Consider the following 17,962-nt stretch of genomic DNA (forward strand, 5'->3'; position numbering starts at 1 on the left):
ACAATTGCAACATTTAAGAGGCATTTGGATGGGTATATGAATAGGAAGGATTTGGAGGGATATGGGCTGGGTGCTGGCAGGTGGGACTAGATTGGGTTGGGATATCTGGTCAGCATGGACGGGTTGGACCGAAGGGTCTGTTTCCATGCTGTACATCTCTATGACTGTATGACCCCATGTGCTCTGCTGCACCCGCCCCTCCAACCTATCACCATCTTCTGCCACCTTTAGCTACCTATTGCATTCCCAGCAACTTTCCCTCAAGCCCTACCCCGTCCCATTTATCTCTCAGCCTCCTTGGGCCCCCCACATTCCTGATGAAGGGCTTATGCCCGAAACGTTGATTCTCCTGCTCCTCGGATGCTACCTGACCTGCTGTGCTTTTCCAGCACCACTCTAATCTAGTCTCTGATCTCCAGCATCTGTAGTCCTCGCTGTCTCCTTGTACTATAGGCGCACCTCCCCACCCCCCTCAAAAAAGAGAGAAATTGAGAAACAAATATGTTGGGAGATTTCAGGTATATGTCAGCTTAATAAGGTTTAATTTTCCAAACATCGACAGGGACTACTATCGTGTTAAAGGTTCGGATGGTGAAGAATGTGTCAAATCTATTGAACAACATTTTCTTTACCAGAGTGTGGATGCTCCTACTGGAGGAGGAGCCAAACTTGACCTTCTTTTGGTCAATAAGGCAGGGCAGGTGACTGCAGTAAAAGTGGGGGGACACTTTGGGTCTCGCCATCATAATTCTATTCGTTTCAAAATGGTTATGGAAAAAGATCAAAGTTAAAGCTTTTAGTTAGAGTAAGGCAAGTTTTAAAGGTGTGCGAGACAAGGACTTTCAAAAGTTGATTGGAGTAGTCTGTACAAAGATAAAAGGACATCTGACAAGTGGGAGTCATTCAAAAGTTTGATTACAGGAGTTCAGAGGCATCTTGTTCCTGTTAGAGTGAAGGGTAAGGTTGGGAAGATTAAAGTACAATGAATGAATAAAAGACAATCTTATTTTAGATACAGGCAACTTGGTTCAACTGAATCTCTTCATCAATATAAAGAGTGTAGAGGGATTCTTGAGAAAGAAATGAGAAAGGCAGAGGGGATATGAGATAGCATTGGCAAATAAGGTTAAGAATGACCCAAAGAGAATCTACAAATACATTAACAGCAAGAGGGTAACTAGAGAGAGGTAGCGGCTCTTAGAGATCAAGGAGGTTGTCTTTGTGTTGAACCCCAGGAGATGGGGGGTGATACTAAATGAATATTTTGTGTCAGTTTTTACCGTGGAGAAAGAGTCCAGAGAATGCAGAGAAATAAACTTTGATGTTTTAAAAACAGTTCACATTATAGAAGAGGAAGTTTGGAAAGTCTTAGGGGAAAATAAAGGTGAACAAATCTCCAGAACCTGATCTAATGTATTCCAGAACACTGTGGGAAGTAAGGGAGGAAATTACGAGATCCCTTGCAGAAATATTTGCATCATCTATAACTGTATGGGTGAGGTGCCTGATGACTGGAGGGTGGGTAATGTTGTACCTTTGCTTAAGAAAGGTTATAAGGAGAAACTGGGGAATGATAGAGCTGTGAGTCTGACTTCGGTTGTGGGTAAGTTGTTGAAGGCGATTTTAAAAGATAGGATTTATGGAGATTTAGAGAGGCAAAAAATTGATTAGGGATCGTCAGCATGGCTTTGTGTAGGGAAAATCGTGTCTCACAAACTTAATTAAGTTTTTTGAGGAAGTTACCAACAAGATTGATGATGGCAGAGCAGTAGACGTTGTTTATTTGGATTTTAGTAAAATCTTTGACAGGTTTCAGATGGTAGACTAATTCGTAAAGGTGGGTCACATATGATTCAGGGAGTGCTTGCCAATTGGATATATAATTGGCTTAAAGGCTGCTTTTCAGACAGGAGGCCTGTGACCAGCAGTGTTCCACAGGGATCGGGTCTGGATCCTTTTTTCTTGGTCATTTATATAAATAACTTGGATGAGAATATAGAAGGCATGGTTACTAAGTTTGTGGATAACACCAAAATTGGTGGCAGAATAGACACTGAAGAAGGTTTTCTAAGATTACAAAGGGGTCTTGATCAAATAGGTCAATGGGCTGAAAAATAGCAGATGGAGTTCAATCTGGATAAATGCAGAGTATTGCATTTGGTAAAACAAACTGGGGTAGGGCTTATACAATTAATGGCAAGGTCTTGGGTAGTGTTGTAGAACAGAGGGACCTAGAGGTGCAGGTACATAATTCTTTGAAGTTTGCATCACATTTAGACAGGGTGGCCCACATAAAAAGACATTTGGCAAACTTGTCTTCACTGCTCAGTCCTTCGAGTATAGGAGTAGGGAAGTCATGTTGAGGTTGTATAGGACATTGGTGAGGCCTCTTCTGGAATACTGTGTCCAGTTCCGGTCACTCGGTTATAGGAAGTGAAGAGGGAGATGGCACGGGGCAGGGTGACACTAGGCACACAGACACACAAGATGGCCTCTGAACCATGAGTTGGCCACTTGTCACACAAGATGGCCGCCGGACCACAATATGGAGCGAGACAGCAGAGCAAACACAGACACTGCCTGGGCCCACCAGAATGCCAGCACAATGCACTCACAACCGAGTTGATTAGTTTAAGGTGGGTGGGGGAGAGAATACACATGAGTAGCGAACACTGCCCGCTGAAGTGGCTGGGTCCAGCCAACACCTTTTATAGAAATGCTAACAGCTTGATACAGACTCAGTACAAAGTGCTAATAGCCAGGGCTGCAGTAACCGTCCTTCTCAGGAAGAACGATTAGTGTCCATTACCACAGCAATGGACTTCAGCGCAGCCATGGAAACTGACAATGTCTGCACTGAAACTGACGATGACCACATGGAAATTAACAAAGGCTGTGCTGGAACTGACAAAGGCTGTATCAAAACTACCAACAGTTCTGCAATGTTTACAACAAACAAACTATGTTACAGAGACAGCAACCTCAACACTGACCTATTATATCACAAGATGTATAAACATTTCTTGACATGTGCCCTGGGTTGAGAGAAGACTCACAGCTGATCACTGTGCTGTTGGTATCTTTCACTCCCCAGAGCCCCAGCATTCCCTTGTACAATAAACTCTGTCATTGAACCCCGACTCTGACTCCAAGGCTGGTGATTTCCCCCACAACAAAAGGCTGGAGAGAGTCCAGAAGAAATTTACCAGGATTTTGCTAGATATGGAAGGATTGAGTTATAAGGAAAGGTTGGATAGGCTGGGATGTTTTTCACTGGAGCGTAGGAGGTTGAGAGGTAACCTGATGGAGGTTTATAAAATAATGAGGGGCAGAGGTGGAGTTAGTGGTAGTTGTCTTTTCCCTAAGATGGTGCATATTTAAACTGAGAAGAGAGAGATTTTGAAAGACATGAGGGTCAACCTTTTTTCCCACTAAGGGTGGTTCACGTGTGGAATGAACGTCCTGTGGAAGTGGTGGATGTGGGTGCAATTACAACATTTAAAAGACATTTGGATAGGTACGTGAAAGGTTGTGATGGACATGGGCCAGGAGTAGGCAGGTGGGACTAGTTTAGTTTGGGATTATGTTCGGTATGGACTGGTTGGATCGAAGGGACTGTTTCTGTGCTGTCAGACTCCATGACTGTACAGCAGCAACAAACACAGAGACAGCTGGAGCAGGTCAGCTGCAACATTCCCTGTAAGCTCTGTGTACAGCCACTCTGACATTCTACACACAGTGACCAACATTGGTTCGCTGATTACAGCACTGAGACCCAATTCTGGAAGGTTCTGCTGCACTCGGTCAGATGGTGAGGGGGAACAATGCACAGCACCTCCACCAGACTCTGTGCAGAGAGAAACCCATTCCTGCTCCAAGGTCAATGTGACTGTGTTCTCAGGAACAGCTCACTGAAGGAAGTTCCAAACACCAGGATGCAAACTTGAAACCAGACAGGCCATTCATGGGGAAATCAGGAAGAAACTTCACACCTAGGATGGTGGAAATCTTGAACTCTCTCCCACTCTCTCTCTTCTCTCCCTCCTCAACAGACTGTTGATAGAGAGGATCAATTCTGACAGACTGTTGTGGGATAAGCTGCCCTGTATCAAACATAGAAACATAGAAGATGGGAGCAGGAGGAGGCCATTCAGCCATTCATCGCCATCATGGCTGATCGTCCAACTCAATAGCCTAATCCTGCTGTCTCCCTATAACCTTTGACCCCATTCACCCCAAGTGCTTTATGTTTTGGCATCAACTGCTTCCTGTGGTAATGAATTCCAAAGGCTCACCACTCTCTGGGTGAAGAAATGTCTCCTCATCTCCATCCTAAATGATCCACCCTGAATCCCTAGACTGTGACCCCTGGTTCTGGGCGCACCCACCATCAGGAACATCCTCCCTGCATCTACCCTGTCTAGTCCTGTTAGAATTTTATAAGTTTCTATTGGACTCCCCCCATCCCTCCCCATTTGTCTGAACTCCAGTGAAAACCAATCCTAACCTAGTTAATCTCCCGTCATACGTCAGTCCCGCCATCCCCGGAATCAGCCTGGGAAACCCTCGCTACACTCCCTTGAGAACAGGAGCACCCTTCCTCAGAAGGCAGCCATCACTCAATACCAGCTCCACTGGGCAGGACATACAAACACCAGAGCAACCTGCTCGATACTGAATGCTGTCAGGGCCAGAGGCTCCCAGGAGGCTGATGGGAACGCTTTCAGTATGTTCTCATAACCTTCCTTGAAGAGAGCCAACATCCCCCATTGGGTTGTGGGAGACCCGGGTTGGGGACTGAGCAAAATGGAGAAGGGTCACATGGGAAGGCACCTTCGACAGGAGCGTGACATTGAGGAGTCAGACAGAGTGGACAAGTCACCAAACAATCATCTTTCCCAACCATTATGCCACAGCTGCCTCCAAGGTGGCAGGAGCTCTTGACCACATGTTGGGCTATCAGCTCCCTCAGACCCCAGGGAGCAGAGTGACAGCAAATCCTTCACAAACGCTCCGATATTACATTTAATTAGAGCTGGAGCAAAACCTGAGGTTTAATCAGAGATGTGGACGGGCAGTCTGGAAGATTACACACTGACTCAAAGGCTTGCTTATTTTCCTGAGCCAAACTCAGAGGCAATGAGCAAACAGAAAACATTGAGAACACGTTTCCAAACCACAGGTTCTCCTCAGCCTGTCTGCTGCATCCTTGTGAAATCCAACAAATCAAACAAAGATGCAAAAACAGAGCAACTGACATTTCACCTTGACTTTGCAATAATGAGAACGGGACATTAATAATTGATCCCAGCGGCTGGAAACATTCAGTGATTGACATCATACACAGAACTGCCAATTTATATTCAAGATGTATGCAATGGAACTGGGACTGAACATTAATATATAATTCAGAATCACATGTCCTTTTGTTACACAGCCAGCTCACAGACGGGCTGCATAAGGCAAGCAGGTCATTTCATAAACTGGGTTTAGTAATAAAACTATCACCTGTTGTACAACAAAACCACACAGTGTCCCTCACTGTGTACATTAAGCACTCTGAGCTGATTGGCTGGAATCTGAATCCTGTGGCCTTTGGAATAGTCAGGAGTGTTCAAAGACACACCAAAGGGCTTTTCAAAGCATCTGGGACAAAATCAGCACATACTCATCACAACACAGAAGGCTCCATCCAACTGTACGGTCAAGGCACCCCACTCAGTGCGTTCGGTCAAAAGCAGAATTGAGAAGTTGCTTTAAAAACACATTCAAAGTAGCAAAAAACGCCTGGAGGAGTTTCCAAACCAACGATGATCAATCACAGATACACGTTAAACCATTTAAGGTGATAATAGAGCAAGTCACCTCATACTTTGTCAAAGACGAGGTTTTAAGGAGCATCTTTCTATTATTCATTCACTGAATGAAGGCTTCGCTGGCTTGGCCAGCATTTATTGCCAATCCCTAATTGCCCAGGGGACAGGTAAGAGTCAACCCCATTGCTGTGAGTCTGGAGTCACATGTAGGCCAGACCAGGTAAGGATGGCAGCTTCCTTCCCATAAGGACATTTGTGACCCAGGTGGGTTTTTCTGACAATCAGCAATGGATTCATGCTCATCATTAGACTCTTAATTCCAGTTTTTCTTTTCCCATTGAATTCAAATTCCACTATGATGGGATTTGAACCCATGACCCCAAAATAATTACCTGGGTCTCCAGAGTAACAATCTAGTGATAAGAGCAACAAAATACCATCACCTTCCCTCAAAGGAGAGAGCGATTTTGCAGGGAAATTCCAGAGTATAAGACCCTGGCATTTGCTTTGTTTCTTTATGCTTGCAATGTCCAAAAGGATATGGAAATTCTGAAGACTGGGAGAGCTACAGGACCCAACAGGGCAAGTTGTGCAAACAATGGATGAGAAAACAAATAATTTGTAAAGACTGTCAGACCTAGTGGCAATTTTGTAATGAAAGTATTAAGGACAGAAAGCAACTCAGCTACCTGCTCGAATTGCTTGTACTTTATCGGTTTGCCTTCAACCCCAAGGCGAAATAATCAATCTATTTTCGAAAGCTCCAATTGAGCCCAAAGTGTTCAAAGTCTTTCCACATTTCCACATTTCCAGGTATTCCCTCCTATCTCAGCTGAGCTGCACAGCTCGAGAGCTCACAGAGCGAGGTCTCCTTTAGCTCCTCAATCAATCAGACTGTTTTTAACATCTGGATTTCAGTTGGGGATTTGTTCAGAGGATGTTTGTAGCCTAATGGATTTACCTGAAGAACAGATTACAAAGAGATATTCCTCCCTGACCACCACTATTGAATGTAAAGGAAATGGTTCATAATAGATTGGCTTTCTTAGATCTTATGGAGTCACAGAGATGTACAGCATGGAAACAGACCTTTTGGTCTAACCCGTCCATGCCGACCAGATATCCCAACCCAATCTGGTCCCACCTACCAGCACCCGGCCCATATCCCTCCACTCCTCAGCCTCCGACGCTCCAGGGAAAACAGCCCCAGTCTGTTCAGCCTCTCCCTATAGCTCAAACCCTCCAACCCTGGCAACATCCTTGTAAATCTTTTCTGACCCTTTTCAAGTTTCACAACATCCTTCTGATAGGAAGGAGACCAGAATATTCCAAAAGTGGCCTAACCAATGTCCTGTACAGCTGCAACATGACCTCCCAACTCCTGTACTCAATATTCTGACCAATAAAGGAAAGCATACCAAACACCTTCTTCACTATCCTATCTACCCGCAACTCCACTTTCAAGGAGCTATGAACCTGCACTCCAAGGTCTCTTTGTTCAGCGACACTCCCTAGGACCTTACCATTAAGTGTATAAGTCCTGCTAAGATTTGCTTTCCCAAAATGCAGCACCTGCATTTATGTGAATTAAACTCCATCTGCCACTTCTCAGCCCATTGGCCCATCTGATCAAGATCCGGTTGTAATGTGAGGTAACCTTCTTCGCTGTCCACTACACCTCCAATTTTGGTGTCATCTGGAACTTACTAACTGTACCTCTTATGCTCACATCCAAATCATTCATATAAATGACAAAAAGTAGTGGACCCAGCCCCGATCCTGTCTGACTGTCTAGTTTGCCTGATTTTAACTACAGTAGGAGGAGTTGTTTCATGACTGGTTCAGACTTTTAGACTGCCTTCAAATTAATTAGCAAAGGTCTTATACTTTGAAATGCTGGAACAGATTGGACTTGAACCTAGGACTGCCTAACCCAGGGGTAGGGATGCTGCCACTGTGCTATAGAGCACCTCCGCTCACCAATTAATATCTGAGCCTTATCAAATGTTGGTGACTTGATTTGTAAAACTGGCACAGAGGAGTGACTGGTGAAAATGAACTGGGCTATAAAAGCAGCTCAGCTACTGCAAAACAATCTATTTTCTGCTTAAACTGCCTCCTGACATTCAGCACTCCAAATATGTTCAGCCACCTCTTCCTGTTTCACTCCAAGTTGCCACTAGAACATAACCTGACTCATGACCTGAATACTTCAGCTCTATGTGAAAGGAATCAGTTTTTGAGAAGCTTTGAGGCTTCATTCTGCTTTTACCTACCACCCACACCACGTAGTCCTGGTCTCAGACAGTCATCTTGTAGACTAACAGACTGCATTAAATAATGATGTAATTTCACTGAATGAATGCATTTTGTTTCAAACCGGCTGAGGTATCTGCTGTTATACTGTATGACCCATCTGAGAGAGTGATTGGTCACAACTGGGCTGTGACTGAAGTGATGATCAGTTATATCCTGCAAGACAACAGAAAGGACATTCTACGTTGTAAATGGTGCCAGGACTAATTTGCTGTTTATGTGTGAGTTGTTAGCTGTAGCCCATGTGGGTTTAGTGTTGTGGATTTGCATCCCAGCCTGCAATAAAGTATAAACAGAAATTGCTGAAGAACCTCAGCAGGTCTAGCAGCATCTGTGGGGACAGAAACAAAGGTTTTCATCACAACTATGCAATGAAGCAGAAATGCTGATGTAGGCCACTGGCCTGAAGGTCCTGCTGGGATTGTCAGCTCCATCTAAAAGGCCCACCAGCCCACACCCCCTGGTACACATTTCCAGCTCAGTGCTGGAACTCTGCTATTCTGATCATTGTGAGGTGATGCACCTTGACTGAAGGAGTAAAGAGTAGTAACACAGACATTTAATGGCACTGCTTTAAAGAAAGTGCAGAGATAGAGAGATCGGGGGTTTCATGTGACTAGATTATTAAAGGAGGCAGGGCATGTTAGAAGTACTTAGCAAAGTATGTTTTAGGTTATTTTGTGGGATGTGGGTGTCACTGTCCAAGCCAAAAATCACACAACACCAGGTTATAGTCCAACAGGTTTAACTGGAAGCACACTAGCTTTCGGAGCGCCGCTCCTTCATCAGGTGATTGTGTGAGATCAGGTGATAAAGGAGCGTCATTCCGAAAACTAGTGTGCTTCCAATTAAACCTGTTGGACTATAACCTGGTGTTGTGTGATTTTTGGCTTTGTACACCCCAGTCCAACACCGGCATCTCCGAATACTGGCTAAGCCAGCATTCATTACCACTTCCCTATAGAAGTTGCAAATAGACACTTTAAGACCACAGGAAGTAGGAGCAGGATTAGCCCATTTGGCTTATTCAGTCTGTTCCACCATTTGGTCACAGCTGGAAGGGTTTATGCCAGAAATGTCGATTCTCCTGCTCCTTGGATGCTGCCTGACCTGCTGTGCTTTTCCAGCACCACACTCTTAACTGTAATCTCCAGCATCTGCAGCCCTCACTTTCCCCTGATATGGTTCTCAATCCCATGCGCCTGCCTCCTCACCCATCAGGAACCTATCTATCTCTGTCCTAAATACACTCAATGACTTGGCCTCCCCAGCTCTCTGCGGCAATGAGTCCCACAGATTCCCCATCCTCTGGCTGTAGAAATTCCTCCTCATCTCAGTTCTAAAGGGTTGTTCCTTCACTCTGAGGCTGTGCCCTCGGTCCTAGTCTCTCTGACTAGTGGAAACATCTCCACGTCCATTCTTTCCCGTCTCTCAGTATTCTGTAAGTTTCAATCAGATCCCCCGATCCCATTCCTTCTCAGCTCCATCACGTACAGACCTACAGTCCTCAACTCGTCATCAAATGCTGCACGCTTCATTCCCTGGATCATTCTTATAAACCTCCTGTGGACCCCCTCCAACACCACCATATCCTTCTATAGATACGGGACCCAAAACTGCTTACTGTATTCCAAATGCAATCTGAGCAGAGCCATATACAGCTACAACAGTACATCCCTGCCCTTGTATTATACCCCTCTTGAAATGACAGTTTAACAAGATCAGAGAGTTCACGTTAAGGAGTTTGGAGAGAGGTGGGTGTTGATCTGAAAGTGGAGAAGATTGTGATTGAATTAGGTAAGCTAGACCACAAAAATACCTTTCCTATTTACTGATGGCACAAGGACCAGGAGCCCCAGATTTAAGGTTTTAAGAACAATACTGGGGGAAATGAGGAGGAACATTGTTATGTAGTGACCAGAGGGACCCAGCATTCACCAACTGCCCTGATGCCAAAGCAGAGATAACCAAGAACAAAGGAACAGGCCCTTCAGCCCAACTGGCCTGTGCAGGATGCCTTCCTCAACTAATACCTTTTCCCTCTCAGCTGCCTGTATCCCTCTATCCCCTGTCCATTTGTATATCTGTTAAGATGCCTCTTAAATGTTGTTATCGTCTCGACTTCCAACACCTCCAAGTCATACCACTCTCTGTGTAAAATACTCACCTCGCATATTGCCTTTAAACTTGACCCTTTTTGCCTTAACCTATACCCCTTGTAATTGACATTTCTACCATGGGATTAAGACTCTGACCATGGAATGCTCAATGATTTCAAAATGAAATTGGATGGGGGCTTGAGGGACATAAATCTATCCCACTATGGGGATAAAACAAGGTTAATGAAATGGCTGAACTGCTGTACAAACATCCATCAGAGACTCAATAGGATTTGTTGATATCTGCTAACTTTCCTGGCTCTTAGCTGCTGTGCCAGACATCATTAAATATGCAAAAGGTTCTGTGCATCTGTGGGCACTTGGATGGCATCTGATAAAATCAAAGCAGCCACGTCAAAGCCATTGAAGTTTCAAAGGTGTTTGCATATCTGACCCTGCAGCTCCCTCAGCATGAGTCATGCTATCCAGGGTTATTAACCTCCAGGCACCCTCCACAGATTTGACATTCAAATCTGAAACAATTCCGCAGCAGCAAAGTCTGTAATTAGTGTCTGTACAGAGTTATTAACTTGAGTAGTGTGTCCAGGCTGGGAATGGACGGACAGCTCACTGATCAAATACTATACTCGGAGACTTGCCTCATTGCAAGGCCACAGGATGGACAGCTGCAAAGTCGGTTCCCAATAACTCAAATATTTTGTGTTGGAGTCTCTCACCTCCCTTTCAGTAAATGAGATAGGTCCCTCTCAGAGAAGTTAGAACACTTGAGGAATGAGGAGGTTTCGATCTTTGAGAGAAGACATTTGCACGTACGGAGAGGCCTGAACCAAAGGCCTCATTATTAAGGTCGCCATGCTCCGAAAGCTAGTACTTCCAAATAAACCTGTTGAACTATAACCTGGCGTTGTGTGGTTTTTAACCTTATGTATAAGAATAAATCCAGTCAGGAACTCAGATTAATTTCTTTACCCCAAGAGTGGGGGCAACACGGCCCTCACTCCCACAACGAGTGTTTGGGGTAAACAGCATCAATACATTTGAGAGGAAGTTGGATAAAGACATGATGGAGATCGGAATAGAAGAAAAAGATGAGATGAACCAAAGGTTGGAGTGTATTCTTCAGGAGCACAGGCAGCAGTTTCAGTGTTTTGGGTAAAATGGCCTATTTCTGTGCCATTGGTTTTTCCATAACTGATATTGTGAGATTCACAGCATTGCCAGCCCTATACCTGCCCCCTGTCACTGTTTCTTAAACAGCCATCAGTCCTTTCCGTGGGACATAATGGGATCTGTCACAGCCTGGACACCAGGAGGCAGTGGACACCAGCAAAGTGCAGGAACTCCACAAGAGATTTCCTCTTTGTTTGACCCAACACATGAAGCTACACATGTAGCTCATTCACACAGAAATATTTCCAAATGTAAATTCCTCAAACGCAGGCTGAAGGAGTTGTCAAGGTGGGAGAATGGCTGCAAATGGAAGAAATGGGAGACAGGAGCTGCAAAGAGGAAAAAATAGATTGACACCTTTCACTTAATGAATTAAGGCTGGCACGGTGGCTCAGTGGTTAGTATGGCTGCCTCACAGCACCTGGGGCCCAGGTTTCATTCTAGCCTCAGGTGACTGTCTGTGTGGAGTTTGCACATTCTCCCTGTGTCTGCGTGGGTTTCTTCCCACAGTCCAAAGATATGCAGCTAAGGGTGGATTGGCCATGCTATAGTGTCCATATGTGGATTAGCTGTGAGAAGTGTGGTGTTATGGGGATGGGGCCAGTGTGGGTGGGATGCTCTTCGGGGGATGATCAGATGGGCCAAATGACCCCTTCCTGCCCTGTAGGGATTCTAACACTTATCTGACTGGGAACAGGGGAAAAATCAAGGCTCAGACAACAACTCACCAGAACGAAGGACCCGATACCCAACATGAGCAAAACGAATGTAGTGTACAAAATCCCATGCAAGGACTGCACTAAACACTATATAGGACAAACAGGAAGACAGCTAACAACACTACAGCGGGCAGCTGAAACTGACAACCGGAAGCGGCAGGGACAGGCCACTATAAACACCGGAGGAAACATCAAAGAAGCGCTTCGCAGGAGGCTCCCAAGCACTGATGATGTCGCCTAGCCAGGGGACGAAACATTTGCAACAAAAACTTCCAGCTCGGCGAACAGAACCACAGCACCCGAGCTACAAATCTTTGCACAAACTTTTAATGAATTCCTTAAAAATTAATGTGGATTGGTTATAATATAACTGCAGGAGGTCAGGACCCACTATATGGGGCAAAACTGTGTTGCTGCTTTAAGATCTCAGTATGCGAAGGATCAGAATGTAACCACATAACCAACTGTCCTGTGTCATTTAGCAAGAAGCATGCTTGCAGACGACTGCCTACATCATTACCTGAAACTATAAGTTATGGTTTTCAAATAAACTGTATCTAGGTTCGTAACTTGTGTCACTTACAAAGAATGCAAGAAAATGGTGGCAGCATTGGGATATTCTTCTTTTCAAAAAAAAGACATTGTTAAAGGTTGAAAACGCAGGTAGAGTCCTTAGACAGGAACTAGGTAGGGCAGAAGTTATATCTATAGCAGGAGCCCTGAAAAAAACTATATCACAGCAAGTCCCTAATACGTAACAAAGAGGCATAGTGGCTCAGTGATTAGCACTGCTACCTCACAGCGCTAGGAACCCGGGTTCAATTCCACCCTCTGGCAACCGTGTGTGGGAGTTTGCACATTCTCCCTGTGTCTGCGTGGGTTTTCTCCGGGTGCTCCAGTTTCCTCCCACAGTCCAAAGATGTGCAGGTCAGGGTGAATCAGCCGTGGGAAATTGCCCGTAGTGTTCAGGGATGTGTAAGCTAGTCATGGGAAATGTAGAGTAATAGGGTTGGGAAATGAATCTGGGTGGGTTACTCTTTTAGGGGGGTCAGTGTGGACTTATTTGGCCTGTTTCTACACTGTAGGGATTCTATTCTAAACTGTCCATGGGAGAGAATCACATTTAGTTAGCATGATTTTCACATTCTTGAACTCAAATTGTCACATTCAATTCTTAACAAGTCAGAGTAATATTTACAGAGTTTAAATAATTTTACCTCCAGCTATTCTATCAGCTTTTATAACCAGATAGCTAACTCACTCTCTGTAAAGGGAACAATAATCCACATTATGACTCTATTGGGCCGACATCCTTGCTGTTTTCCATCCTGTGCAAAATGTGAGAATTTTGTTGAATTATTAATGTTTCCTCAGAAAGGGAGTAGAGATTTCTACTTGCATGACAGAAGCTTCTATCATCAGAATCTCATTTTACCCAAGATATAACCTCAAATAGCAAAACCCAAACATGGAGCATGCCTCATAATTAGTCAGAGGAAGAAGTGATTAGTTCTCCCTGGCTTAATTCACAATGAATTAATTGGAGTAAATGAGAATAAATGGTGTGATTTATAACACATCAGCTGGACACAGGCTGGCTCAATCAGTTGGAAAGAGTTCACTGGAATATCCAGTAATCCTCAACATCGGAGAAAGGAAAACATCCCAATGAATTATACCGTCAAGCAGCTAGATTTAATTCTGATGTCAAAAATAGAGACAGGAACTTGTGAGGAGCTCTGACTGACATGATGTTTGAAAATGTCAACATCGTAAAGCCATGAGGGTCACAAAAAGAGCAAAGTCAGAAGTCACACGACATCATACAGTCATAGAGATGTACAGCATGGAAACAGACCCTTCGGTCCAACCCGTCCATGCCGACCAGATATCCCAACCCAATCTAGTCCCACCACCAGCACCCGGCCCATATCCCTCCAAACCCTTCCTATTCATATACTCATCCAAATGCCTCTAAATGTTACAATTGTACCAGCCTCCACCACATCCTCTGGAAGCTCATTCCATACACCCACCACCCTCTGGGTGAAAAAGTTTCCCCTTAAGTCTTTTTTATATCTTTCCCCTCTCACCCTAAACCTATGCCCTCTAGTTCTGGACTCTCCCATCCCAAGGAAAAGACTTTGTCTATTTATCCTATCCATGTCCCTCATGATTTTATAAACCTCTATAAGGTCACCCCTCAGCCTCCGACGCTCCAGGGAAAACAGCCCCAGCCTGTTCAGCCTCTCCCTGTAGCTCAAATCCTCCAACCCTGGCAACATCCTTGTAAATCTTTTCTGAACCCTTTCAAGTTTCACAACATCTTTACGATAGTCCAGCAGGTTTATTTAAATCACAAGCTTTCAGAGCTTTACCCCTTCATCAGGTGAAGTTTATGTTTCCAAATAAACCTATTGGACTATAACCTGGTGTCATGTGACTTCTGACTTTGTCTACCCCAGTCCGACACTGGCACCTCCAACAAAAAAGACAGTGCCAAGTTTTGACAATTGTGGCATAGTAATTAAGATGTTTAAGGTGATCGACACGGGGAATGGGGAGAGAGGAACAGTGTCCCCTCATTGAAGTGAACCTGGAAAAGGAGAGCATCTTTTATTAAAATTAGGAGGAAGCCATTCAGGAGGGCTTGATCAGGAGACACTTCTATGTACAAGAGGGGAGATGGAATTCAGGAACTCACTCAAAAAGCTGCTGAGACAAGGATTCAGGTGGAAACTGCAAACTTAACATTGTTAGATTTTGAATTCTGAAGAAGGATCCTTGGATTTGAAACATTAACACACTCACACTCACTCTCTCTCCACAGACACTGCCACACCTGCTGAGTGTCTCCAGTGTTCTCTGTGTTATTTTAAATTGCCAGCATCTGTGCTTTAATTGAATTGATTTTTGTTTGTTGAGTGTATTCAGATGGGGAAATGGAGTTAGTTTCAGATTTTCCATGAACTAACTGAACAGCAGGGTAGGATAGAGGGGGCTGAACGGCCTCCTATTGTTGCTGCCAATGACCTGGGTTTAACGCAGAGTGGTTTGAGTTGCTGTGACTAAGGGAGACTTCTCTGCAGAAGGAGTCCAATAAAACAATGCCAGATAGAACAGTTTTGACTCCCAGAATACTCACTTGTCTGCATTTCCGTAGCTGTCAAATGCTGAGGTGACAGACACGATGCAAATCACCAAAGGTGAGCCTAAAGTCAAGGATAAGTAAAGTCACTGACAATGCATGTTCAGCGCGTTATCAAAGCATCAACACTGGGTTTGACCTTTTCACTCACTTGCAGCCCTAAGGTTGGTTAAAATCAGGGTCACAGCAACAACTCCATTTCTCACCAGTAAAGTGACCAACCACATCTTGACAACTCTGATGAGGAGGCTGACCCTCTCCTGAGACAGAGGGTTCACGCTCCATCCCAGAGGCAGCCTGTGGTACACCAGTGCAGCACTGCAGCAGTACACCGCTGAGCGAGGAGCTGACTTTCAGTAGAGATTTTAATCCAAGTCTGGCTGTCCACTGAGGTGGATTTAGGCAATTTCGCGAAAGAAGAAGGCAGTTCTGCCATAGCGTCCTGGCTGATATTCTCAATACCACTTCAAGTTAAAGGATTGAGTTACGATCTCAGTAATCTATCAATTTCCTGTCGATCGCTCCCAAGTGTAAATTGCAGACCCATTGTGAGTGGATTCAGTCTCCACAGTGTTCGTGTACAGTCCATACAGGATTCGATCATTATATTCCACAAGCTTTCTTAGCATCACATATGATATTGTGACCCTCTTGAACTGCTGAAAAAACAATCCAAATCTGTAATAATTGGCAAGTAATAGGTACTACTGTTCCCTCTTTCTCCTGTTGTGTCTTTCTGACATCCCAGTTACCAGTTAGCTGTGCAGAATAAGCAGCTGTGGCAAAGATACTCACCCCATCCTATCCCATAATAGTAGAAATGTTTACTCTCCTCGGAACCGAATACTTTGATGACCATGCTGTAGAGGTGGAGACCTTCAACCAACATCCAGGAGAAGACACTGAGGAAGAAGAAATGGAGGAGGATAGCCAGGACCTTGCAGGGCAGCTGGAGGGAAGAGGATGGATTTCGTCATTTTCATATCAGACAGACACACAGACAAGTCAGGAGCAGAAATGTCCTCCCAACCAGGAATCTACTGAAATCCACCTTAAAGCGATTCAATGACCCTACCTCTGTCACCTTCTCAGGGAGAGAGTTCCAAAGTCACACAGTCCTCTGGGAATAAAAAGGAATTCCCTTCATCTCTGTCCTAAACGGGTGACCCTCACTTTTACAACAACTGTCCCCTGGTTCTGGACTGACCCACAAAAGGAAACATCCTTCCCACATCCACCTTGTCCAGACCATTCAGGATCTTATTCACATCAATCTCGGCTCGCCCCCCCCACCCTCCCCACCATCACTCTCTGAAACTCTCAGGGCATCAGACCAGTCTGTCCAACCTTTTCTCATAAAGCAACCCACTCACTCCAGCTATCAATCCAACAAATCTCTGCTGAGCCCCCTCCAATACATTTACATCCACCTTAAATAAGGAGACCAAACCTACACACAGTAATCCAGAAGTGGTCTCACCAATGCCTTGTGTAAACGAAGCACAACATGTTCACTTTTCCTCTCCACTGGGGAGACAAAGCACAGACTGGGTGACCACTTTGCAGAACGCCTGCAAAAATGGCCCTCAGCTTCCAGTTGCCTGTCACTTTAACACCCTGCCCTGTTCCCTGGCTAACATCTCTGTCTCAGGCTTGCTGCAGTGTTCCACTGAAGCTCAGCGCTAACTGGAAGAACAGGACCTCATTTTCCACTTGGGAACGCTGCAGCCCTCTGAATGCAATATCAAGTTCAATAATCTTTGGGCCTGAGCACCTTCTCCCATGTCTTTAACCCAACCTCCACAAACCAGGGTCTGTCATCACATGGGCTGCTACCACACACACCACATTCTCAGTCACTAACAGTCCCCACTGGCAGCTGCAGTCAGTTTTGTTATAACGTGGTAGTTCCATTCTTGTCAATCCCGTGTTATAAGAAAATGGCATAATAGCAGCACTACTTAAACTAAAGGGGCCAGAATCACGTTATAACCAATACACACTTTAAAGATCATGCTTTGGAAACAGTGTCTCCCAGTTCGTCAATCTTGTTATTGAGTACTTGTGCCAACACAATGCATGTTACAGCAGATCGACCTGTATTCATTCTCCCAGACTGACCGTGACCCGTTCCTTTGTCGGCTGAACTTTATTCTCTCTCTCTGGGCTCCACCTCCACCTGGTGTTTACTCCTCCCCTTCTCCCCCACCCCATCCTCAACATATATACCAATCTTTTCCCAGTTACAATCAGCTCTGAAGAAGGGTCACCAGACCTGAAACATTAACTCTGATTTCTCTCCACAGATATGTAGCCAGACCTGCTGAGTTTTTCCAACACCTTCTGATTTTGTTTCTGACTCCCAGCATTTTTAATTTCCACTTCTATGTTCATTTCCCCTCACAATAGAGGATAGCATCCCGTTACCCTTCTGGATTACATGCTGAACCTACTTACTAGCTGTTTGCGACTCCTGCACTCAAACACCTGGATGCATCTGTACCAGCATTCCGACTACAGGCCTTTCCAGTTGTGAGAGCCTCCCATTCCATGTCTCATTCTGGACAGTGAGGTCACACTCACTCACACACACACACACACTCACACACACACACACTCACACACACACACACAAACACACACACACAAACACAAACATACACACTCACACAC

At 44.8% G+C, this 17,962-nt stretch overlaps 1 protein-coding gene across 3 annotated transcripts in view; it reads right to left on the reverse strand.

Moving 5' to 3' along the window:
- adgrd1 (adhesion G protein-coupled receptor D1) overlaps positions 1-17,962 on the reverse strand; it is a 243,831-nt gene that overhangs the window by 79,497 nt on the left and 146,372 nt on the right. For all 3 annotated transcript variants that reach the window (XM_043715336.1, XM_043715334.1, XM_043715335.1), the window contains 2 exons: positions 16,085-16,238; positions 15,287-15,353 (listed from right to left, as the gene is read on the reverse strand). In XM_043715336.1, coding sequence (XP_043571271.1) covers positions 15,287-15,353; positions 16,085-16,238 — 221 coding nt within the window. The remainder of the gene's footprint in view (positions 1-15,286; positions 15,354-16,084; positions 16,239-17,962) is intronic.

This window comes from Chiloscyllium plagiosum, chromosome 25 (assembly GCF_004010195.1).
Source record: "Chiloscyllium plagiosum isolate BGI_BamShark_2017 chromosome 25, ASM401019v2, whole genome shotgun sequence".
Lineage (NCBI taxonomy): Eukaryota > Metazoa > Chordata > Chondrichthyes > Orectolobiformes > Hemiscylliidae > Chiloscyllium > Chiloscyllium plagiosum.